The 24,811-nt window shown below is 44.7% G+C and overlaps 1 protein-coding gene across 1 annotated transcript; it reads right to left on the bottom strand.

The window, feature by feature from the left end:
* Nucleotides 1-10,010: 10,010 nt before the first annotated feature.
* On the bottom strand, nt 10,011-24,600 carry LOC120522459 (dynein heavy chain 5, axonemal; the record flags this gene model as incomplete). The annotated part of the gene is made up of 4 exons (XM_039743392.1): nt 10,011-10,322; nt 14,874-15,091; nt 20,549-20,738; nt 24,466-24,600. Coding segments are annotated over 4 exons (855 nt in total), but the record flags the coding sequence as incomplete, so codon positions are not given.
* Between the last annotated feature and the right edge of the window lie 211 nt (nt 24,601-24,811).

Raw genomic sequence — 24,811 nt, 5'->3', positions numbered from 1 at the left:
TGTTGTGTTTGTGGTCTTGGAGCTTAGTGGCGCCTCCTACTGGCCATAATGCATACAGCAGCAAAAATGTTAAAACAATGAAACAGATTTACAGGACAAAAAATACAATCAATCAATAAATAAATAGTTCTATACATTGTGCAGAAATTGTAAAATTAACTTGAAGTGTATCACCATTTAGTTTGGGATGTCTGGTGGAAGCACTGAATTCCCTGATAGCAGGGGCCAGAAAAGACCCCCAGAATCACTCTTTAGCACATCATGATTCAATTTTTGCCACCATCCTATTTTCCACAACAGCGTCCAGTATGTCTCGGGGTAGCCCTGTGATGGAACAGGCTTTCCTAAAGGGGTCTTTTTAGGCACTGTGCTTCTTTTAAGCTCAAGTTGCTTCCTCAAGGAGACTACAGAATGGAACACCACACTGGCTACTATGGACTGGTGCAGTAGAACAATTCCAGCAGCTTGCTGCACACATCCAAAGACCGGAGTCCCCTTAGCAGGTGCAGTCTGCTCTGGTCCTTCTTGTCCAGTGTCACTGTGTTGTCAGACCAGTCCAGTTTGCTGGTACTTGTAGCTCTGACCCACTTCCACATCCTCCTCCCAGAATGGTGACTGGTCTCAGAGGCTCTTTAGTATGCCACGCTGGAAGTCCACCACCTGCAATTTTGTCTAGATGAAGTTCAGCTGCAGGTGGTTCTCTATGCACCACAAGCCTCCTGCACTCTGACTTATCTCCATTATTAATGCAGTCCAAGATGGAGGAGACATCTGAACATTTCTGTAGATGACAAGTGCTGGTATTGTACTGAAAGTCGGGGGTGTAGAGGGATGAACAGAAAGGGAGACAGGACAGTTCTTTGAGGTGCTCCACCATTTCTAATACATCACCAGATTTCTATTCAGGAAATTACATACATCTCTCTATGTATAAAATCCAACACTGTCTGTATGTCTATTCGCTTTTCATGAGAGAACTATTTCATGGATTTAGATCAATTTTTTTCTATAATTTGCTGGAACATACTGGTTGATTTTACGACTTCTCTCATCAGGCTAAGTATCATAGTTTGCATGCAGGAGTGATATATTCGTATTTATTTGAGACAGAGGCTGTGAGCCAAGGTGGTCGGGAGGCGGGGCCTCAGGAGTGGGGAGTCGGTTTACCTAACGCCACGTGTTGGAGCGCACCCTGCCTCCACTTAGCTAGCGGTACATTTTTGTTTATTGATTTTTAAAGTTTGCCCTGTTTAACTACTATGTGGGCAGAGCCATGTGGGATAGCTAGTTCTAAATATATAGAGTATATTTGCTTAGATCATCTGCTTTATATTGGGTAAATGTGTGTGGTATGATGATGTTGATCACCTCATCAGATTATTATTATCATCTTGCATTTTAGAACATGAATAGAATCGAATAAATGAATAGAAATCAGGTGATGTAACAGAAATGGTGGTGTGCAACACTGGAGCACCACTGGGAACTGTCCTGTCTCCCTTTCTGTTTAGCCCTCTTTAGTGTGCTGGGCTTGGTGTACAATGTTGTCTTCTGGCTCTGGCTGCATCCTTTCTCCAAGAAAACTTAGAAATTAAGATATAGCCAAGTGTTACAGTCAGGCATGGAGACAGAGGCAGGAGTAGAGATGCCTTGCTTTTGCTCTGCAATCTTACCTACTACGCTATAGGGCCTTCAGAAAGTATTCAGAGCCCTTCACCTTTTATACATTGTTGCTTTGCAGCCTTGGGGCAAAAAAAAAATATATATATATATCCATCCATCCATTTTCCAACCCGTTGAATCCGAACACAGGGTCACGGGGGTCTGCTGGAGCCAATCCCAACCAACACAGGATGCAAGGCAGGAACCAATCCTGGGCAGGGCGCCAACCCACCGCAGGACATATACACACATATATTATATATATATATATATATACTGTATATAAATATATATTTATAAAATATATAAAATATATACATATACATATATATACATATATATATATATATACATACATATATATATACACATACATACATATATATACACATACATACATATATATATATACACATACATACATATATATATATACACATACATACATATATATATATACACATACATACATATATATATATATATATATAATGCGTCAGTGATTTATTCATGCGAATCCAAGATAGAGACTGCGAGTCGAGGGGAGGGGCCCTCCTCACTCACGTGCCAGCCTCCGTTCGAGTCACTCTAATGTGGCATTGGTGAGAGGGTTTTAATCCTAATCTAATAGTGATGGACAGTCAGTCATTCCCAACTCACTGTATCCTAATTACAGGGTCCCAGGGGTCTGCCGGAGCCAATCCCAGCCAACACAGGGCGCAAGGCAGGAACAAATCCCAGGCATGGCACCAGCCCACCGCAGGGCATACACACACACACCAAGCACACACTAGGGACAATTCAGAACAACCAGTACACCTAACCTGCATGTCTTTGGACTTTGGGAGGAAACCCACGCAGACACGGCGAGAACATGCAAACTCCACGCAGGGAGGACCTGGGAAGCAAACCCGGGTCTCCTAACTGCAAGGCAGCAGCGCTACCACTGCGCCACCGTGCCACCCTCATAATGGACATGCCCTTTGAATTCAAGAGATTACATTTCCCGGTGAAGCCTTGTTTTGCAATGTCAATTCACAAGGCCCAGGGGAGAGACCCTCAAGTTACGTTCAACAGAGACTAACAGCTGAATGGAGAGAAGTCACCCTATGCACATTAATAAAGAGACAAGTGCCTGTCTGTGTCTGTGTATCTGTGTCTCCAACCAGCTACTATGTCCTTGTTAAATTCACTTTGGTATGGGATTCATAAAAGCAGTGCTAATGTTTGTGATGCGTCATCTGTTGAAATGACAAATGCAATGAAGTTTATTACTACACACACTACAAAGTACACTCCAAGAGATGGACGGTGATGTTGATTACTAAGATTTCAGATTTAGTTTGACCCACCCAGTACATTACAGCAGAGAGAAGCAGCACACAGCGTTGTCTGGGTAAGTCATGTTAAGCCATTTTGTCTGCTAGTCTGGTTTCAGTTCAGTTGGGTTTCAATGGCTTGCACTAACCCCTGCAGAATTTCAACATGCCTGTCTTTGAAGAACGCCATGTGATTTAAAAGCAGATGCAGCATATCGATACTTGGTAGGCTGAAAGCAGAATACCAGTTCTGGTGACACTTGCCTAACAGTGTAGTAGGTACAGTATGATCTCTTGGTGGTGTGGGTGTGTGATGCCCCAGAGTTTTGTGGAAGCGAAAAACTTTATTAAAAAAGCGTGTGACCCTGTTGGTGCATTTCGTGGTGGAGGAGCTGGGAAGACTTGTGGTTATTTGGTGTGACGGTGAGTTGAGTTCATTTAGACCAGTGGCCCTGCCATCAGCACTCCGGGATGGCAATTAGGGCACCATGCCCACAGGTGAGTAGAAAAGGAGACTGAGAGGAACAGAAAAGGGAGACATAGGAAAGATCGAGAAAAAGATTGAAAAGAGACAAGACAGATGCACAGAGGTTAAATCGAAAGAGAAGGAAAGAGGTAGATAGCATGTCACTAAGTTGGTGTGGCAGTGAGAAGGTAAGCGATCGGGATTGATGCTCACAGAAGAGCGAGCCGCTGGCACTCGAAGGGCAGTGTCACTCCTGATGAGCACGAGTGGGTGCCCACCTTAAGGAGACGGGAGACGGAGCAGGGCGTTTGGATCTCTGCAGACCCTGAGGGACACGAGTCGGGCTTGGAGCACCTCAGCCGTCAGCAGGCGGATCTGTGAGTTAAGCAGACCTGCATAGGTGAGCAGCAGAGACTTGGTGGAGAAGAGGGCACCTTAACTCTTTTTAATGGTTTTTATAGTTCTTGCGGGTGATTTTAAGCCCGTTTCTATGGATTATTAATCGCTTGTTTATTATGGAAGATTGCACTGCACTGAATTGCACCTTTGTTTGGATGTGGAAAACTAAAAGCACCATCTCTTGTTGGGTCATGTGTCCTCATTGCACTGGCTTGTCTCAGTTCTTAATAATACTACTACTACTACTACTAATAATAATAATACATTTTATTTATATAGTGCCTTTCCATTAGGGTATGTCTGTCCTGGTTACTGTATCCTGCCCTGCAAGTGCACCTCCAGCTTGTAGGGAAATCAAGGGAGTTGATGGCAGGACTGGCAAAAAACTTCACGCAGCTCTGAGACGACAGATTGGGGTTCAGAACTGGTGTGGTGCTGAGGCGTCACCCGCTGCATGGCAGCACTCGGGTCCCAGGATCTCAAGCTTGTCGTGTGGTGGATGCGGCCACGCGTTGTACCAGTCCATGCTCCCCAACCTGACCTGACCTGACCTTTGCATTACTTTCGACATTTCCAGAATTTAGAGCTGCCAAGGAACATGGAGCCAACTCGGACCGTCACAGGATGTCCATTTAGCACTCACTACACAATACCATCCATTAAATCCCATATGGCAGTGACTGCCTTGGCCAAGGACTTGAACTCAGTCTCTCCTGGAGATGTGGCGACTCAGTGCCATCTACTACACCACTGTGCTGACTTCTTCATTTTCAATACCCAATTTAACCTAAAACAGGAGCCCATTAACAAAAGCTACAGTTGATTGTCCAAAATGGAATGGCAGCCTTTTGCTGTGTGCCGATAAAATTGTCCACCGGGGAAATGACGCCAATCAGAGTGGCTATGCAGAATGAACACAAAGGTGCAGTCGCTTCAAAGTGTCATTGTTCTGCGTGCCAGCAGGCTCTCAGCTGCACGGCCAAGATAACTCGTGTAAATGTGGCTAGCGTGGACTGTGGTAATCTATCATCCTGGAGCTGGCTCATTTTCCGTGTTTGCCTTCCCATGGGATACAAAGGGGGCTTCTTGTTCCAACAAACTGGGCCATGCAAAAGATAAATAAATAAATAAATAAATAAAACAAATCCATCAGGCCGGTGAGAGTATTTATTTCCTTCTGGTGCCTCTGATTATTTTTTTCACATACCCCATCTAAACAAAGGAATTTTTTTTTTTCTTCTGGAAAAGTCTTAACAAAGACAGAAGGTGTGATGCCCTTAATGCAGCGAGACTTCATTTGCAGTTCTTTTCAGGTGATTTTTTTGGGTACTGAGGACCGCTGGTTTGACTTTGTGCTGCTCATGGAGTCCCGAATGAGGCACGTGACCTGCATTGTGAGGGAGCGTCAGTTACGGCACTACGGCCATGTGGCACATTTCCCCGAGGGTGATCCGGCTCGTAAGATCCTCATTGTTGGGTACTAGGCCAAGGGGTCGCCCACGTAACACCTGGCTGCGGCAGATAGGGGGTCATTTCCGGAGGGTGGGATTGGACCGCGTGTCTGTCTGGGGGGTTGCCAACTGGGATCCCGAGTTGTTTCGTTGTGTGGTTGGGTGCGGCAACACGCTGTACCAGTGCATGCTGCTCAACTTGATTTGACTTGAGGACCTCAGAACATCGTTGTGCTCACGGTAGAAGTACCATACAGGAAGTAATCATTAGAGACATTTGTAAAATGTTGCTTAAAATTCTGTTGGTTTAGTGACTTTTCTTTCCCTAAGATAAATTAAGGTTATGTTTCATAGAACATATACAGCATGTAGTCACTATACAATTCTGAAAGAATTTGTACACATGTCAGGATTAAGCTGGCATCAGATGGCACGATTTTCACTCATAGGCTTCCCTTATACAGTTCTAGCGTGTCAAATGTTGCTGTACGATGGCTGACCTGGTGCTCTGACCCCCAAAATTCATGCAGAAAGGCAATCAGGGAACAGTGTAGTAGGTATGATCCCTCAGGGTTTAATAAAGCATATCAGAAAACAAGACTCACGACAAGCCCCACCAGTCATGAAGTTTGACATTTGTTCAACTCAAACCACCTACAACTGAACACCAGCAAAACCAAGGAGCTGGTGGTGGATTTTAGGAGGCCCAGACCCCTCATGGACCCCGTGATCATCAGTGGCGACTGTGCAGAGGGTGCAGACCTATAAATACCTGGGAGTGCAGCTGGATGATAAACTGGACTGGACTGCCAATACTGATGCTCTGTGTAAGAGAGGACAGAGCCGACTATACTTCATTAGAAGGCTGGCGTCCTTCAACATCTGCAATAAGATGCTGCAGATGTTCTATCAGACGGTTGTGGCGAGCGCCCTCTTCTACACGGTGGTGTGCTGGGGAGGCAGCATAAAGAAGAGGGACGCCTCACGCCTGGACAAACTGGTGAGGATGGCAGGCTCTATTGTAGGCACGGAGCTTGACAGATTGGCATCCATGGCAGAGCGACGGGCACTGAGCAGAATCCTGTCAATCATGGAGAATCCACTGAACAGGATCATCTCCAGACAGAGGAGAAGCTTCAGCGACAGACTGATGTCAGCATCCTGCTCTACTGACAGACTGAGGAGACCCCACACTATGCGACTCTTCAATTCCACCCAGGGGGGTAAACATTAACATTATACAAAGTTATTGTCTGTTATACCTTCATTGTTATCACTCTTTAATTTAATATTAATAAAGTATAATCTATCTATCTATCAGTTATATAGTGCCTTTCGTCCATCTATCTATCTATCTATCCTGAGCGACTCTGGGACTTGCCATGACAAAAGTCACAAAAGTGGAGATAGGGCTGTTTTTCAAAGAGTCTAAATCTCCGCTACACACGGCCATTAAGGACGCCAACAGCAGAAGTAAGGTCAAACTTGAAGAAAATTTCTCCACCAATGAATGTCAAGTCAAGTGGTTTTACTGTGTCACACATGTGTGTCAGAGGATCCCCGCATGGGCTCAATTGAGGTATTTAATAACCCGGCGGGACAAGAAGGGAGGCGCTGTCACTAACTATCTCTTTTCCTCATTTCCCTGAAGCACTGAGAAACTTGCCCAGTGAGGGCACTTAGCCCCGTCCCTTCCAGTTGGTGCACCATAAGATGCCCGGCTAGGAAAGGAACCATCATTTCCACAACGAGCCACCCGCCAGATGAAACTTCTGTGATTAACTCTTATCATGACAACCAAAGAGCTTGTTAATTATAGTTTTGCCCGAATGCCTGTTTTTACGTTGTTTTTTTGTTTAGAACCAGCATTAAACAGGACAGCCTGCTTGGTGTCCCAAATTTTCCTCTGTTGCTTCCAAGCTGTCATTCCTGCTCCCGGCCACAACTGTTATGCTACCCATACACCATATTGCATCACAAAGTGGCACAGAATGACGATCCTCATTCCTGCAGTGCAACATATTCATTAACACAGGACGGGACCCATCACAGTTGTTAAGAAGTTAGAATTAGTGTAAGTTGCTTTAATTCGAGGCACTCATAATAAATGCAATGATTTGCCTCATGAGAAAGAACTAAATTATAAACAAGAACAGTAGCATTGAATATTTGAAATATTAAAATGTGTGCTTCAGTTTAAATGTTTACAGTATACATATTCTTGATTAAGACAGAATACGTGTGTGAATGATAGGGAGGTCAGAGGAATGGTGAGGATGCAGGGAGTCGAGTTGGCGAAGGTGGATGAGTTTAAATACTTGAGATCAATAGTACAGAGTAATGGGGATTGTGGAAGAGAAGTGAAGAAGAGAGTGCAGGTAGGATAGGAGAAGAGTGTCAGGAGCGATTTGTGACAGACGGGTACCAGCAAGAGTGACAGGGAAGGCCTACAGGACGGTAGTGAGACCAGCTATGTGATATGGGCTGGAGACGGTGGCACAGGAGACAGAGCTGGAGGTGGCAGAGTTAAAGATGCTAAGATTCGCATTGGGGGTGACAAGGATGGACAGAATTAGAAATGAGGACATTAGAGGGTCAGCTCAGGTGGGACGGTTGGGAGACAAAGTCAGAGAGGCGAGATGGCGTTGGTTTAGACATGTGCAGAGGAGAGATGAGGGGTATATTGGGAGAAGGGTGCTAAGGATAGAGCTGCCAGGGAAGAGGAGAAGAGGAAGGCCAAAGAGGAGGTTTATGGATGTGGTGAGAGGGGACATGCAGGTGATGGGGGGGGGGTGACAGAACAAAATGATGAGGACAGGAAGATATGGGAGAAGATAATCTGCTGTTGCGACCCCTAATGGGAGCAACCGAAAGAAGACGAAGAAGAAGAAGTAGTCTAAATTTTCTCGATTGTACTAGAAATATCTCATTTGTCAGCCACTGACTGAGGTTCACAGTGGACTAGTAAGTAAAGGATCAAAAATAACATTAAATTCATAATCCCTAACCTTGAAATAGTCAAAATGATACCCCGCATGTATGAAATTTGCCATTATTAACCTTCTGGGAGTGGCTTTTAGTGGGCTAGGACCACCGGTAAAGAATCATCCATCCATCCATCCATGATCCAACCCGCTATATCCTAGCTACAGGGTCATGGGGGTCTGCTGGAGCCAATCCCAGCCAACACAGGGCACAAGGCAGGAAACAAACCCCAGGCAGGGTGCCAGCCCACCACAGGGCACACACACACACACCAAGTACACACTAGGGACATTTAGGATCACCAATGCACCTAACCTGCATGTCTTTGGAGTGTGGGAGGAAACCGGAGTACCCGGAGGAAACCCAGGCAGACACGGGGAGAACAAGCAGGGAGGACCCGGGGGTAAAGAATCAAATATAAAAAAATATCATTCTATTTGTATCATTAACATTGAAATAGTCTAAAACAACACCCCACACACTTATGTTTGCAATGTGCCATTTTTAATCTTCTGGGAGTGGCTCTTAGTGGGCTAGGACCACCGGTACAGAATCAAATATCAGAAATATTATCATATTCGTGATCAGTGATATCTAAATAGCATAAAACGACACTTCACATGCCCATACTCTCAAAGTTTGGTGAAAAGGAGTAACTCTGTTCCCTCTTATAACCTATGGGGATGAAGACCTGGCAGGCACAACTTCAAGTCCTTCTGGTCATTTTTGATGAAGACACCTTTTCTTTATCCTAAGGGTGTAATTTCCGGTACCAAATGCGGTTCTAAAATTGTCTCAAAATGAATTTTTTTTTGTGGGTCTAGTGGGCCAAAAATAGTCGGAGAACCCAAAAAGCTCAATGCCTTGCATAAATAGACGTCAAGATGAGCACAAAGGTATGTCGGACCAATAAAAAGTGAAGTGATATCAAACCACCCACAAGTAATTCTAATGAACACAATACAGCTGACTTTTTATCAATAGCTATGGACATTCGCCCAAGAGAATTTCCTGGCAACTACTCTTGCATGGTGTCACACACATGCGTTTGGGAGACAACATCCGAGTTTGCGAAATGATAATTCCACCCCGAATCGAAGGTAGGTGATTGTCACCTGATGTCTCTCCTCTTATGCTGTCTGCAGATCCGACAATCGACAGGGAGGAGACAACTGACATCACTTCCAGTTTCCGATCCACCTAAGCTTGCCTCTTCTTCCTCATCTACCTCATAACTGGCTCCACCGTCATCTTTGCGCTTACGTCTGGAAAGACGTTCTCGCTTATCTCTCAACTTCACTTTTGATATTTTTTGACTCTAAGGAGATCACCTGCCAATGACCCATCCTTTCATGTTTGTTTGTTTGTGTGTTTCTTACAAATGGCAGTAAAAGTTCACGTTCCATTGTTTTAAAAGTAAAAGAAATGTAATCATAAAAAAGAATGCAGATATTTTGAGATGGATCCAGCTGCAGACCTCCGCAGGTCCGCGATTCAGTAACTCCCCCTAGACAGCCAATTAAATTGCAGGTTTTCGTCACATGGCTTACTTCACTGGAATCAGATAACCCTACCCACCAAACCCTAATCTTAACCACAGTGTAACCAGGCGTTCTCACTGACGTATAATCTAAAGCGACAACCTCCTCGATGGAGTGGAGAGCTCTGGAGGTTCCGCTGCTAGAGTCTATTGGACATTTTACGTCTCCCACCCATCCAGTCGCTTACCTGGAAGACGTTGTTAAAGTAGTTCCAGAGAATTTCCGACTGAGCATTTGGCAGTTTCTGCAGCCAGGCTTTCAAGATCGGCCTCCAGTCTAACACCGAAGAACTCATAAACACCATCCCATTCCGCGAAACTGTGGCTGGGGAGGCGTTATCGATGTTATGAGGCTCAAAGACGATTTTACAGTTGGGTGCCATGGGGATTCGGTCACCATTAGCTAAGGTAAGCGTCTTGTTGTCATCTAGGACAGAGTTCAGATTTTCAATCCAAATGGCATCCACTGGTCCATCCAGGACTATCCAGATGTGGTCACCCTATCAAAAAAATAAGAAAGATTGTAAGAAATTGTTAAAACTGTGAAAGTAGTGGAAAAAAAGTGACCACAAAGTTGGAAAATGAGGAAGACAAACTCATGTGAATGCAGGTGCCTCACTCAGGAGTGTCTTCAGAGATAATGAAGTTTCTCCCATTCCAGCATGCTCAGTGCTGGTTCCTAAAATTCTGACCAGGACTTGCTACTAAGAGTTCTGGCTAGAATTACAAGAAGGTGAAATCATCAAGATGGAGATTCGGAAGAACTGCTATGATTTTTAAATATGGAACCGTGTCTAAAATGACACCAGTATGGAGTTCAAAGGGAAGAACAGCATCAGCAATGGACGACTTGTGTTGTGCTTGAATTAGTACAAGGCACATGTCTAAGGATGTTGCTGGTTTAATCACTGAAAAGAACATTTTAAGGTTTGAGCACCCAAGATCACAGACCATGGAACTGGGCCTGAGCTCAGGCCTCTTGGGTAATCAGTTGCAGAGGATGATTCTGGGGTCTTGAGGTGATCAATTACAGTGAATGCTTTCCTTGTTTTCCTATGGGGAGAGTGTGTGTATGGGTTAATCGGTTGTGGTGGATGGTTTCTAAGAGTTGGGTGGACTTTAGATGATCAGTTGTGGTAGATCCTTTCCTTTATCATCTGTAATGGATGGTCTGTTGTGGAGAGATGGACTTTATATGATCACTTGTTGTGGTGTATGCTTTCCTTGATCAGCTGGAATGAATGGTCTGTAGTGGATGGGTGGACTTTAGATGATCGGTTGTGGTGGTGGATGCTTTCGGAGACGGCGGGGGTGGCGACCTGGCCAGGACGCCTAGGAAGACCGGAGGAGGGCTTAAGCCTTCCCCAGACCATGAGGGGTGACTGCCCTGGTTCCTTTGGGGGCCACGGGTACAAAGCTTTGAAGCTCCAACCTGTAGAGGCCCATGGTCACAGCCAGGGGGCACCCCCATGCCATTGGAGACCTGGACCTCAGCACCTCCGCCACACCCGGAAGTGCTGGGGGGAACAAGACTGGGAACACCCAGAGTGTTTCCGGATACGCAGCCAGCACTTCCGCCACACGGGGGCGTGTTGGTGGGAGATTGCCTGGAAGCACCTGGAGCACATCCGGGTGTGTATAAAAGGGGCCGCCTCCCTTTATACGAGGGTTGAGAGTCGGAAGCGGAGTGGACTGAGCTGGAGAGGAGAGAAGGAGGCAGTCTGAAGCAAGGCATTGTTGTGGCCAGGACTTTGGGGACTTGTGGGGTTTGTGGTGCACGTAAGACTTGTAAATATTGTAAATAAATGCGTGGTGGGTAAAATGAATGAGTCTGCCTGTCTGTGTCCAGGTCATGTTCCACAATGGCACCCAACGTGGGGCTCTCTGCATGTTCCAAGGCAGGGACCCCAAAATAAATATGTTGTGGAAGGCCCGATGCAGCAGGTGTCATGGGTGGGTAGACTTTAGATAATCGGTTGTGGTGGATACTTTCCTTGATCAACTGAAATGAATGGTCTGTCTTGGGGGGTGGACTTTATATGATCAGTTGTTGGTAGATGCTTTCCTAGATCAGCTGGAATGGATGGTCTGTTGTGGAGAGATAGACTTTAGATGACCAGTTGTTGTTGTGAATGCTTTCCTTGACTAGCAGGAATGAATGGTCTGTCATGGATGGGTGGACTTTAGATAATCAGTTGTGGTGGATGCTTTCCTTGATCAGCTGGAATGAATGGTCTGTAGTAGATGGGTGGACTTTAGTGGTGGCAGATGCTTTCCCTGATCTTCTGGAATGGATGGTATCTGAATAAGATCTGTTGTGCAGATGCTTTCCTTGATCAACTGGAATGGATGGGCTGTCATGGATGAGTGGACTTCAAATGATCAATTGTGGTGGATGCTTAACTTGATCATCTGTAATGGATGGTCTCCAAACAGAATCTGTTATGGTAGATGGTATCCTTACATTGCTTTAGTGAATGGTTGCCCCTTTGGGTAATCCATTGTGCTGGATGGTTCCCTTGCAGTTGGGGGACCCTCATTGGTGGAGTGACGGCCACTGCCAAGTCTGGATGGAAGTGCCCACGATGACTAGTTGACAAGTCAGTTGCACACCAGTGCTTTCCAGTAGATCACTGTGTTTTATTTCCAAACCTACCAAACATATGCAGCTCTTGGATAAAACACAACTCCACATATGATGTTAAATGTTTTTCTTCGACAGAGGACCCTTTGTTACCTGCTGGTGGGCCCGCTTAGATCAGGGCCCTGGTGCAGTTGCACCGATTGCACCCCTGCTAATGCCAGTCCTAGCCTCAAACCGATTAACACTTTTATTTTAATAGCGCCTACAAAATCACTCTTATTGGGAATATGGCAGAGAGAAAGAACAGTTGAGGATGGCGTGCTTGAGTGAGTAAAAATAGCCAGCAAGTTTTACTACTTCTTGTCAGGCTTTTTGGGTATCTGTGTGAGTGTACCCCAAAAAGTTCAGTTAATTGTCGTCGCCCAGGTGGATGAGAGATGGCTGGCTGTTTGACTGGACATGTATGTCAGCACATGCCCTCAGTACCCTGGCACTACTTCCAGGTTTGGTTCCTGTCTTATCCCAGGCATCTTCTTTGTGGGCTGCAGCTCCCTATGTCCCTACAAATTAAATTAATTGGCATCAGGCAAGTAGATGAATGGACAGCTGGATGGCTGGGTGAATGGATTTGTATGCGACGTTACACTTGATAGCTTGATGTCCTGCCTTGTGCCAGGTGCTGTCGTGATGGTTTTTGGATTGTGTAGATTCAGCTAATGGACACAAGGATGGATTAGGTATAAAAATCTGTACTTTAGACAGTGTGATAATCTATAATACATAAAGTGAGAACAATAACTAGGCATAATTGTAATACAACTAAATAAGAGCTTATAAAAGACATAATGATCACAGTTACTTTATCCGTCAGATCATTTACACTTCAAGTGAAAAATTTGACTAATATAAACCACCTCATGAATATTAACAAGAAAATGATACGATGTGTGTGACTTTTTTCATTTCCTTGGGGCTTCTTTTTTTATACTGGTTGTTAATAAGCTTTCATTTTCTGCTAAACATGAGCGGAGGATGCATAATAAAACTGAATTAATTAAAGAGACAATTAGCATGATGTAGTCGGGCTGGCTAAGTGTGTTAAGGAATTCTGGCTGGTGGATTTCGGATTGTCAAAGCAAGCAAACGTTAGTCGTGCCGCACTTCTAGTAAACACGGGGACCTTGTGATGATCACAGAGGTAGCGGCGAATAATGACGGAGAAGTTAGGAAGACAGCTGACCTTTGAAAACTTTATAAAGTTATAGTGAGTAAAAAGGAAATGTTGAAAAAAAAAATCACTCAAGTCAGATTGTGTAGCAGTGGCGTCAGGTTAAATCTGCTTAGGGAGCTAAAATCGTACTGACGTCTGTGACGGGCAAGCATCCTGTCCATAATGAGTTTCCACTCTGTGTGTAACATTTCATGCGTAGCTGGTGTGAGAATTTTATATTATATTATATTATATTATATTATATTGGGCGGCATGGTGGCGCAGTGCCTCACAGTTAGGAGACCAGGGTTCGTTTCCCGGGTCCTCCCTGCGTGGAGTTTAAATGTTCTCCCCATGTCTGCATGGGTTTCCTCTGACGGTCCAAAGACATGCAGGTTAGGTGGATTGGCAATTCTATATTGTCCCTAGTGTGTGCTTGGTGTGTGTGTGTGTGCGCGCTCTGCACAGTGTTTGTCTTCTGCCTTGCTCCTTGTGTTGGCTGGGATTGGCTTCAGCAGACCTCCATGACCCTGTAGAGTAGGACAGCTGCTGTTCGATGCGGTGCACAAGATGCAGATCATGGCAGCAGCAGCAATCCAGCAGCTGATCGAGCAAAGAGGAGGAAAAAAAAACTGTATTTGTTTCCCATTGTATCACCATTTAAGAGGGGGTTTCGAGGAGCGACCGCGTCTCCTTGGGGTGCATTCAGCCCCCTCTTCACAACACGAGCGGCTGAGACGCGAAGTGGCTGGAGAATAGCGGAGGCCTGGGGGGGTTTGTAAGCGAAGCAAGCAGGGGGCAAGCCCCCTAGTATATTATCCATCCATCCATTATCCAACCCGCTAGATCCTAACTACAGAAACAAACCCCGGGCAGGGTGCCAAGCCACCGCAGGGCACACGCACACACACCAAGCACACACTAGGGACAATTTCGGATTGCCAATGCACCTAATCTGCATTTCTTTGGACTGTGGGAGGAAACCCATGCAGACACAGAGAACATGCAAACTCCACGCAGGGAGGACTGGGGAGGCGAACCTGGGTCACCTAACTGCAAGGCAGCAGCGCTAGCACTGTGCCGCCCCCCTATTATATCATATTATATTATATTATATTATATTATATTATATTATATTATATTATATTATATAGGAAGACTAGCAGGCCCTGCCTTGAGCCCAATGTTGTAGGATAGACTTTGGTCCTCTAAGACCCTCACTTGCCTTGAAATGTTAACATTTTATTGATGCTTTACCTTTTTTGCCTTCAGAGTTTTCCTCCATAAAGTTGAGAAGATGCCGTCAGTCCAGTCGTTTGTGGCCACGTCGAGTGTCCCAAACATCTGAGAAGCTGTGATGGCCTTGGGGTTCATCCTCATCTCCTTGTGTGGTGATCCACAGTCAGTCATTGCCTTCATCAGTGTGTGGATACATCTTGTCTTGCCCGCACCACTGGGTCCCAGCGTCATCATGCCTGCAAGAAAGACATCATAGAGACAAAGGAAATAAAATGAATCAAAAAGTTAGACATATAAATGAGTAAACAGTGCATTATTATTATTATTCCTGAAAAAAATAAGCTGTGACTCCACCAAACAAGCAGTGGATTAAGTGGCTTCAGCAGTGGATTGATGGAAAGCTCGTTGCATCTTCGTTTGCAGTGTCCTCTGCAGTATTTGTTTCACAGCGCCACCTAATGGATACCCAGTCTACTTATAGATAATTGTGGATGATTAGGCTCCATCCACAATTAGGCTCCATCCACAACCCACTCGGATTCAGCGGGTTAGCAAATGGATGGATGGATAGGCTCCAAAGTCTAAATGTTAAAATTTGAGACCCTTTCCTAGAATCTATTGTTGATTCCGATACATTTTTCTGTTTTTCTGTTATAGATATTCTGAAAAGCTTTTAAAAATGGCATAGAAACAGAAGTAAGGACAACTTCAGGTAAACTGATTTGTGTTTTCTATTAAATAAAACAGTTTTGCATTTTAATTTATTCTCATTATCCTGGTACTGGAGAAATGTTGCATGTTAGTCAGACATGGAAGTTCACCCTATTCATATCTTATCTCAAACAGTGTTCCTTCCTTGGATGGAGATCAAAAGCTTGTTTTGTGTCTGTGTTTAATGTTTTTGAGTGTCACCTCCTGCCTCTCGCCTCTGACTCCCCAACATGAGGCGATGGGCAACACTCAACAGGAGGAGCCGGAGTGTTTGTGCACACTTGGTGAGCTATTTGTGTAAATAAAATCCTTTCTTTGAACTACAGACTCTGATGGGTGTTACTGGATCTGAGGTTGGGGGCTCACTGGCAATACTCTCTTGTGGTCACATTGGCATAGTTGGCAGGATTTCCTGGACACCTGTTGGCTGGGTCCTGAAAAAATAAATTGTGACCAAAACCTAAACCTTTAAAATCCAACACACCTGGCACTGACACTGAGATTGGCAGAAGATCCAAGAAAAATACTGAAGAAGACTTGATAGGTCCTTTGTTTCAAATCATTTAACATCACAATATACAAGAATCACTTTACAAACCTTTATGATCTCTCTTTTTATTCTGATGTAGTTATCAGAATTTCTCAACCAAAGATGACAGATCAGGTAGAACTGAATATGACAATGGCAGCAATGCCACCTGTTGTATTGGCACTGGAACTACTCCTGGCCTCTGGCTTCCACTGGTCCATCCTTTATATGCTTCTAGCCGGCCAAGAAGTTGCTTTCCCATCCAACTGGTATGGCCATCTGTCCTTCATGGTACTTGCACTATCTATCTATCTATCTATCTATCTATCTAACTATCTAATATAGAGTGCTTTTTATATCTCTCTCTCTATCTCCCTACCTATCTATTTATCTGTCTATTATATAGTGCCTTTCATGTCTATCTATCTATCTATCTATCTATCATGTCTTTAATATCTACTGTATATATCTAGTATATATTGCCAGTCAAATCTATCATTTAGTGCCTTTCATACACTATCTATCACTTTATTATATAATGTCTATCTATCAATCATATAGTGAATTTAATATCTGCTGTATATGTCTATTGTATATTGCCTGTCATATCTATCATGTAGTGCCTCTAATATCTATCTATTATATAGCACCTTTCATATCTATCTATCAATCTATCAATCTGTCTATCATAAAGTGCCTTTCATATCTTTTATATAGTAACTAATATCTACTGTATATGTCTATTGTGTATTACTTGTCATATCTATCATGTAGTGCCTTTTGTATCTGTCTATTATATACAGCCTTTCATATCTATCTATCTATTATATAGCGCCTTTCATATCTATCTATCTATTATATAGTGCTTTTCATATCTATCTATCATATAGTAATTAATATCTACTGTAAATGTCTATTGTGTATTACTTGTCATATCTATCATGTCGTGCCTTTTGTATCTGTCTATTATATACAGCCTTTCATATCTATCTATCTATTATATAGCGCCTTTCATATCTATCTATCTATCTATCATATAGTGCCTTTCATATCTATCATATAGTAATTAATATCTATTGTATATGTCTATTGTACATTACTTATCATATCTATTATATAGTGACTTTCATATCTATCTATCTATCTATCTGTTTATTTTTTTATTTGAAAAGCTTCTGTAAAAAGCCAGATTCCCTCCTGGGAACATATAAAGTTCAATCTAACTGGGGTACAAGATCTTCAGTACACTTCCGCAGTGTATGTGACAATAAAGATCGGATGTCATTTAATCTTATCTCTATGCTCTACGCCTTAATGACCTTGAACTGGACTAAGCAAGCTGTGCGTTGTACATAATAAAATTGTGATTTTGGTCAGGATCTACTTTTTCTTTTTCAATCTTGTATGATCAGTAGAAATGAATCAAATTAAAATTCACACCTCCAAAACTTCTACAAGAACAGACAAGCGTGCTGCTCAGACACTACCTTTAATTATAAAATCATTATAATCTCCATTCCAGTTATGAGATGCAGGAGTACAAGGGCAGAGATGTGGCATTTGTCTAAACTGTGACCAAAGCGGTCACCATGGATACAATCATTTCAGCCTTTATTATGAAGAGTCATAAAGTTTGTGTTGAAAATGACTCTTTCTTCCTCAGTATAACTAGTTGACAGTCACTTCTAGTCAAAGATGTCTTTCTCTTCACTGTGTCTGTCTGATCTCTGTGACACATGACACTTTAGAGACATTATGATCCAATTCGAGATGCAGCAGTCTGTCCTGAGAGGATCAGACACCACAGTCAGGGTCTACTCCTGGAAGGAATACCAATGCTGTTCATCTCAAGCTACACTTACACATCCATCCATTATCCGTCACAGTTATTCCTGTGCAGGAGGATGAAATCCTGCCTGCACAGTTCCTCCAGTGTCACCCACTGCAGCTTGTAACTCCTTTGTGAGCTCTCAGAGGCCTCGTGGTGGCCTCCCTCACTCATCTTATTTAGGTTTTGTGCTCCTCCAGCACATTTCCAGATCGGTCACACTCTTTCTGTTTCTTCGTGATTGTTCGATAATCAGTGACTTGGACATTTTCTTGTCTCCGTCCACTGCCTTGTGCTTTTCGTGAAGTTCCTTGGACTGTTCTTCATGTCTTTATTGTGTAGGTTAGGCCGCCATACTGACTTGACACAGGCAGATAGCATCAAGTGAGACCCCAGACATGTGGCCACCATTGAATTAATTCTGTGACTTCTAAAACCAATTGGCCATGCCAGTGATGGTTTAGGGGGTGAATACTTATAAAACACTTAATCATCAATCACATATTTGGCAGTAATTTAGACCTCTTTGAAGGTTGTCATTAAAACGACTTTCTCTGTCGATCTGTGTCAAATACACCAAATGAAATCCCCATGTGACTCAATCATGCCCACCTTAGTGTCTGTATATCTATGCGTCTATCCAGTTGTCATGTCACTATCATTTCAACAGATGGCGCATCACAATAATTTGTAGAAATAAAATGCATTTCATTTGACTTTCCAACAGATGGTGCAGCACAAACATTAACACTGCTTTTATGAATCCCATGCGGGCTTAAGGTTGAATGAAATATTCGAGGACACCGAGTGGAAATTAAGGGGAAGTGCATTTAGGAATGAAGTGAGGAAGCTCTTCTTTATGCAAAGAGTTGTGGGACTCTGGAACAAACTATTGAGACATGGAGTTGAAACAGAAACCCTGACAACCTTTAAGAGGGATGTGGATGGGATGGTGGGACAGCTTAGCTATAAGCTTGATGGACTGAATGGTCTCCTCTCTTTTGTTAAATTTCTTATACCAAATTGAATATGACAGAGATCTATGCATTGCATTTGGCATTCCAACATATGACGCGCCACCAACATTTGAAGAAGTGCTTTTTATTACTAAAAATGTTTGCGATGCACCCTCTGTTGGAATGACAAATACAATGCATTTGTTTACTGCGAGGGCGGCACAGTGGCGCAGTGGGTAGAGCTGCTGCCTCGCAGTTAGGAGACCCGGGTTCACTTCCTGGGTCCTCCCTGTGTGGAGTTTGCATGTTCTCCCCGTGTCTGCGTGGGTTTACTCCCACAGTCTAAATACATGCAGGTTAGGTGCATTGGCGATCCTAAATTGTCCCTATTGTGTGTGTGTGTGTGTGTGTGTGTGCCCTGCGGTGGGCTGGCGCTCTGCCCAGAGTTTGTTTCCTGCCTTGTGTTGGCTGGGATTGGCTCCAGCAGACCCCCTTGACCCTGTAGTTAGGTTATAGCTGGTTGGATAATTGCTGTCATACTGGGCAACTTCTACCACTGTGCGATAGAGAGCATCCTGACCAACTGTATCACAGCCTGGTATGGGAATTGCTCTGTTGCTGACTGCAAGGCACTGCAGCGGGTGGTGAAAACCGCACAACGCATCATAGGGACTCCACTTCCGGTCATTGAGGACGTTCACAAGAAGAGATGTTTACGCCGAGTTCGTTGCATTCTTAAGGACTCCTCTCATCCAGCCAACAAACTCTTCCAGCTCCGGCGCTACAGGAGCCTTCCGACTAAAACCAGCAGGTTTAGGAACAGCTTCTTCCCCACAGCGGTCACACTTCTGAACTCAGTCCCCCGTTGAACCTCCACATCCGCATTTAGAACATCTGTACATCTATCTATATATATCTATATATCTATTCCCATCTTCACTGTGCTCTTAACTGTACATATCGCGTTTAACTGTACATATCGTATTTAACTGTACATAATATGCACATACTATATTTATTGCACTTCTGCTCTTTGCACTTCTGATTAGATGCTAAACTGAATCTCGTTGCCCTGTATTTATACATGTGTAATGACAATAAAGTTGAATCTAATCTAATCTAATCTAATCTAATGGATGGATGCAAAATACATTCCAACAGTTGGTGCACTGCAAGCATTAACGCTGAGGTCCATGGTGATTATTTTTGATCTGAACCCCAGCTAGTATAAAAATAAAATGTGCAAACATCCAAAGGGGTTCCTTACAGGCATTGTACAGGATCAGGATACTTTTTTAAAACTTGACCCCAGTCGGGATAAGTGATTTCCTCAGGGTCACACAGAATATTATTTTGGCCACCTTGTGGTTTAAAGTCTAGTGCTGCCTGCCATTTTCAAATCTAAAATGAAAACTACAGGGGCTGAACTGGTGGGTTGGCGGTGACAAACTCATTCAAGACAGAATATGAATTTTAAACTAACAATAAAGTGGCTTTGCTGTGAACAATAAGCGATTCATCACCTCCCCAGATGAGATGTGGTGCAGCATTAACTCCTCTTAAGTACAAATTGCTCCTGCCAGGCTTGTTAATGAAAAGCACCCGCCGTCCATCACGCGCAATGTAAATGCACGTCGATTTGCCGATCGCGGGTCCCGGCGCCACTCACCGTGTCGGACTCGCTGCGTCTCGTACAACTGAATGAGCTTGAGGATCCAGGGTGGGTGGTGAATGAGGCCTGCCTCTTCTGTTTGCTTCTGTATGGCGGCCTCCAGTTCCGGATACCCGGCTTTGTCCAGGGTTATCCCAGGGAAGAGGTCGTTAATAAGGCTCATGAACAAGGGCTCGTCCTCATCCACCTAGAAACAAGAGAAAGATTGAATGAAAATGGGACCGTGCATCTCAGGTGGTCCCCTTGCTAGCCCACTGAAATCAAACAACACAGGAATTTTAGATTCACAAGGCTGTGTGTTTGAAGTCAGCCATGGCTACTGTAGTTGCAATGCTGAAAGTGCCCTGCAGGGGGCAGCAGTTTAACACACCGAGACCAACTGAATGGCAGATTTTCTCCATCTGTTTGCCATGTCCTCCCACGTACCACCCATGTGTCGAGACAAAAAAGTGGTCCGTGGCGTAGAAGAGATTTTACTTTAATAAGGTGCGGGCTCAGATTGGGCACATGAAGGCACTGCTCTGGGGCTCATTGCAGACCTGGTCTGTGAGGATGCGAGCGGATCAGTCAGGTGCCACATTCACACGTCAGACTGGGCGGAGGGTCTCAACGGCGCCCAACCGAGCCAATATAAGAGGAGCCTGCATGACTCGGATGGGGAGAGAGACACAGGATGGGAACAGAGTGAGAGAACCATGAGAGCAGTACCAGCATGAGAGAGAAGAGCGGCACTCCTTGGGTGGATCATCCCCACTGACTTTAGGGTCCAAGTGGGTACGATGGTGGTGGTGCTCTTCCATACGATGGGCATGTGGAAGACAGAGGGATGGTCGGCGCGGGGCGTCATGGCAGACGCAAATTAATGCAGAAGGTTGTGACTGTGGATGCTGCAAAACGAGAGTAGGGTGAGTCAGGGTGACAGAAACAGGAAGATGTGCTGTGTTCAGGAAGGATAACAAGGGGACCTGCATGAAATGACTACATGGTCTTATTCTGGTTTTATCGTAAGGAACGAACTTCCATGGTTTTATTGGATTATGTATCCATTATTTATGTATTTTTGGAAGAACCTTTGCACTGCACTTTTAGACATTTTTACTTTCTCGTATACGAAGTATAGGGAAGGTATTGTAATCATCCAAAAATTCGACCTCGAGATTCATCCAAATCTCGACGTTTTAGATCTCCCTGACTTTCTTGAATATGAAGTATAGGGAATGTATCGTAATCATCCAAAAATTTGATTTTGATGAATCTCAACGTTTTAGACCTCCCTGAGTCTGATTTTACTTTCTTGTTGGGAAAGTGTTATAATCATCCAAAATATGAAGTTGAGCTTTTGATGAATCTCAACGTTTTAGAAATCACGGACTTTCTCGTATACAAAGTATAGGGAACAAATTGTAATCGTCCAAAAATTTGGTTTTGATGAATCTCGATGTTTTAGAGTTAGATTTACTTTCTTGTTGGGAAAGTATTGTAAGCGTCCAAAAATCAATTGTTAAGATAAGTAAGGAGTATCAGGGTTTGTGTCCTGGCTGGATGAAGTTAGCATGTTCTCCCAATGTCCCAAAGTGGGTTTCCTCCTACAGTCTAAAGACATACAGATTAGGTGGACCCTAGACTGGCTTAGTGTATGTATGTGTGTGTGTGCGTGTGGTTGCCCTGTGATGGACTGGCACCCTGCCCAGGGTTTGTTCCTGCCTTGTGCCCCATGCTAGATGGGAGTAGGATCAAGTCAAGTCAAGTCAAGTTGGTGAGTATGAACTGGTACAGCGCGTTGCTGCATCCACCACACAATGAAACAGCTCAGGATCGTGGTTGGCAACCCCCCAGACAGACATGTGGTCCGGTCCCACCCTCCGGAAGTGACCCTCAATCTGCCGCAGCCAGGTGTTACGTGGGCGACCCCTTGGCCTCGTCCAGCCATTCGGGTCCCCAACAACGAGGATCCTGTGAGTCGGATCACCCTCGGGGAAACGCACCACATGGCCGTAGTGCCGTAACTGACGCTCCTTCACAATGCAGGTCATGTGCCTCATTCGGGACTCCATTAGCAACACAAAGTTAAATCAGCGATACCTAAGGATTCTCTAAACACACACATGAAGGAGTCCAGTCTTCATCTCAGGTCACTGGATAGCGTCCATGTCTCACAAACAGGAAGCACCAGGATTCTAAAGACTTGGACCTTCATCCTTTTGCATAGATATCAGGAGCGCCACACACCCCTTTCCAGCGACCTCATGGCCCACCAGTGCTCTCCCAATCCGTCTACTGACTTCATAGGAAGAGTCACCAGAGTCATGAATGTCACTGCCGAGGTCAGTAAACCCCTCGATGAGGTCGACACTCTCTCCGCAGACAGACACACTGCTGATGTTTGTGCCCAAGAGGCCATTAAAGGCCCTGATCTTTGGTCTTTATCAGGACCCTCGCAAGCCCAGGCCCTCAGACTTCTCACTCAGTCTCTCGAGAACTCTGATCAGAGCCTCCATTGACTACGTGAAGATCACAGCATCATCAGCAAAGCCAAGATCCGTGAATCTTTCTTCACCAACAGATGCCTCTGGACCCCACGACCTCACCCAACACCCAGTCCATAACAAGCATTGAACGAAGTAGGAGCAGAACGCACCGCTGATAGACCCCAGAATCAACTGGGAAAAACACAGAGGGTCTGTCTCCACTCTGCACAGCACTCACAGTACCAGTGAACAGGCCGGCCATGATATCCAACAACCTCGAGGGGATCCCGCGAACCTTTAGGACGTCCCACAGGGCCACAGCATTATCAACATGGAAAATTGACAAAGGCTGCAAAGAAACTCTGCCGATATTCACATTAGCGCTCCATGAGAACCCTCAGTGCCAGGATCCTAAGAAGTGACGCCCCCCCCTACTCAATCGAGACGGGATTTCTGCAGCCGGAGGGGACAGGCGCAGTCAACCATAGCGTGGCTCGGGTCCCCATTGCCAGTGGGGCTTCTTGCACTTCCAACCCCTGTTGCAATTCCTCGCCCTGGTACTCCCCAAACCGCTCAGCAGATAGCAGCCCCCTGCCCCTCAAGTGCTATCAAGTCAATATGAACCAAAATCCCTGAAGAGCATTTCCAGTACCTTGTTGAATTGAAGCCATGAAGAACTAAGGCTGCTCTGATGGCAAAAAGGGGGTCCAACCGACTACTAGCAAGGTGTACCTAATAAAGTGGCCGGTGAGTGTATTTCAAAGCACCGTGGGAACTACAAATCCGCATTTCTGGGCTCAGAGGCGAGTGCTAATTGGCGTGAGTTAAACGGAGACCCCATCTGTCAGCCGTGCAGACCCCACCTCTGAGCACTGGGAGCGTTGCGCCAATCCCCAGTCATGTGACCAGATCTCTCTTTGTGTCACTTTTTACTTTCTCTGCGCAGTAACACCACTACAATCCACCCATCCAAAGTGCCAACCCACCCATGTCACCAACTGACATCATGAAGCATCTCAGTTCAAAGATTTGTGTTGTGGTGAACTGCGAACCCTCATTTTGTGGCTCATATCACCTGAGCTAAATGGAGACCCCCATCTATCGGCCACGCAGAGCCCATCTCAGACCACTGGGAGAGGTGCGCTTCCCTAGTGACGTCAGCAGATCGCGGTCAACTCCCACCTTTTGTGCACAGTGTTGCCACCACAGCAGTCATTTGTATTATCCAAGTTTTCAGCTATCTGAGGTAATGTCTGTCCACATTACCTCAACGTTCATCTCTACATTAAAATAACAGTCCAATTTCACAGTGACGTCAGGAACGAAAAGTATCAACTGTCACTGTGGCAGTCAGGAAAAATTTACACACATCCATAACAGAAAGGGACTGATAAATCTAAACATACAGTACAAGCTTTAGTTTTTAATTTAACGTCAGTACGTTACCAGCTTGGAGAGGTTCATATCTCGGAGGACTCGCATGACCACCGTCTTCTCTGGCTCTGTGGGGTTTCCTCGCTTCACTGCGCCAAGAGTTCTCAACACGGAAAGAATGTTTCGTAATCCGAAGTCATAGTGGACCTGCCAATATAAAAGGGGTGCAATCAATCAATCAATCAATCAATCTTCATTCATTTCTAAGGAGCATTTGTATAAAGCACAAAGCACCTATTGCTGTTGTCACATCTGTGCCCCAACCACCTTCTGGGTACCCAAGGTCCCGGCTGACATCGATCTCTGATGTCATATTGGTAGGACTCCCCCTAGTGGCACCAGAGATTCCCTCATGTTA

The sequence above is a fragment of the Polypterus senegalus genome, unplaced genomic scaffold, assembly GCF_016835505.1.
Source record: "Polypterus senegalus isolate Bchr_013 unplaced genomic scaffold, ASM1683550v1 scaffold_3873, whole genome shotgun sequence".
Lineage (NCBI taxonomy): Eukaryota > Metazoa > Chordata > Cladistia > Polypteriformes > Polypteridae > Polypterus > Polypterus senegalus.
This window is presented reverse-complemented; position numbering and strand designations above follow the sequence as displayed.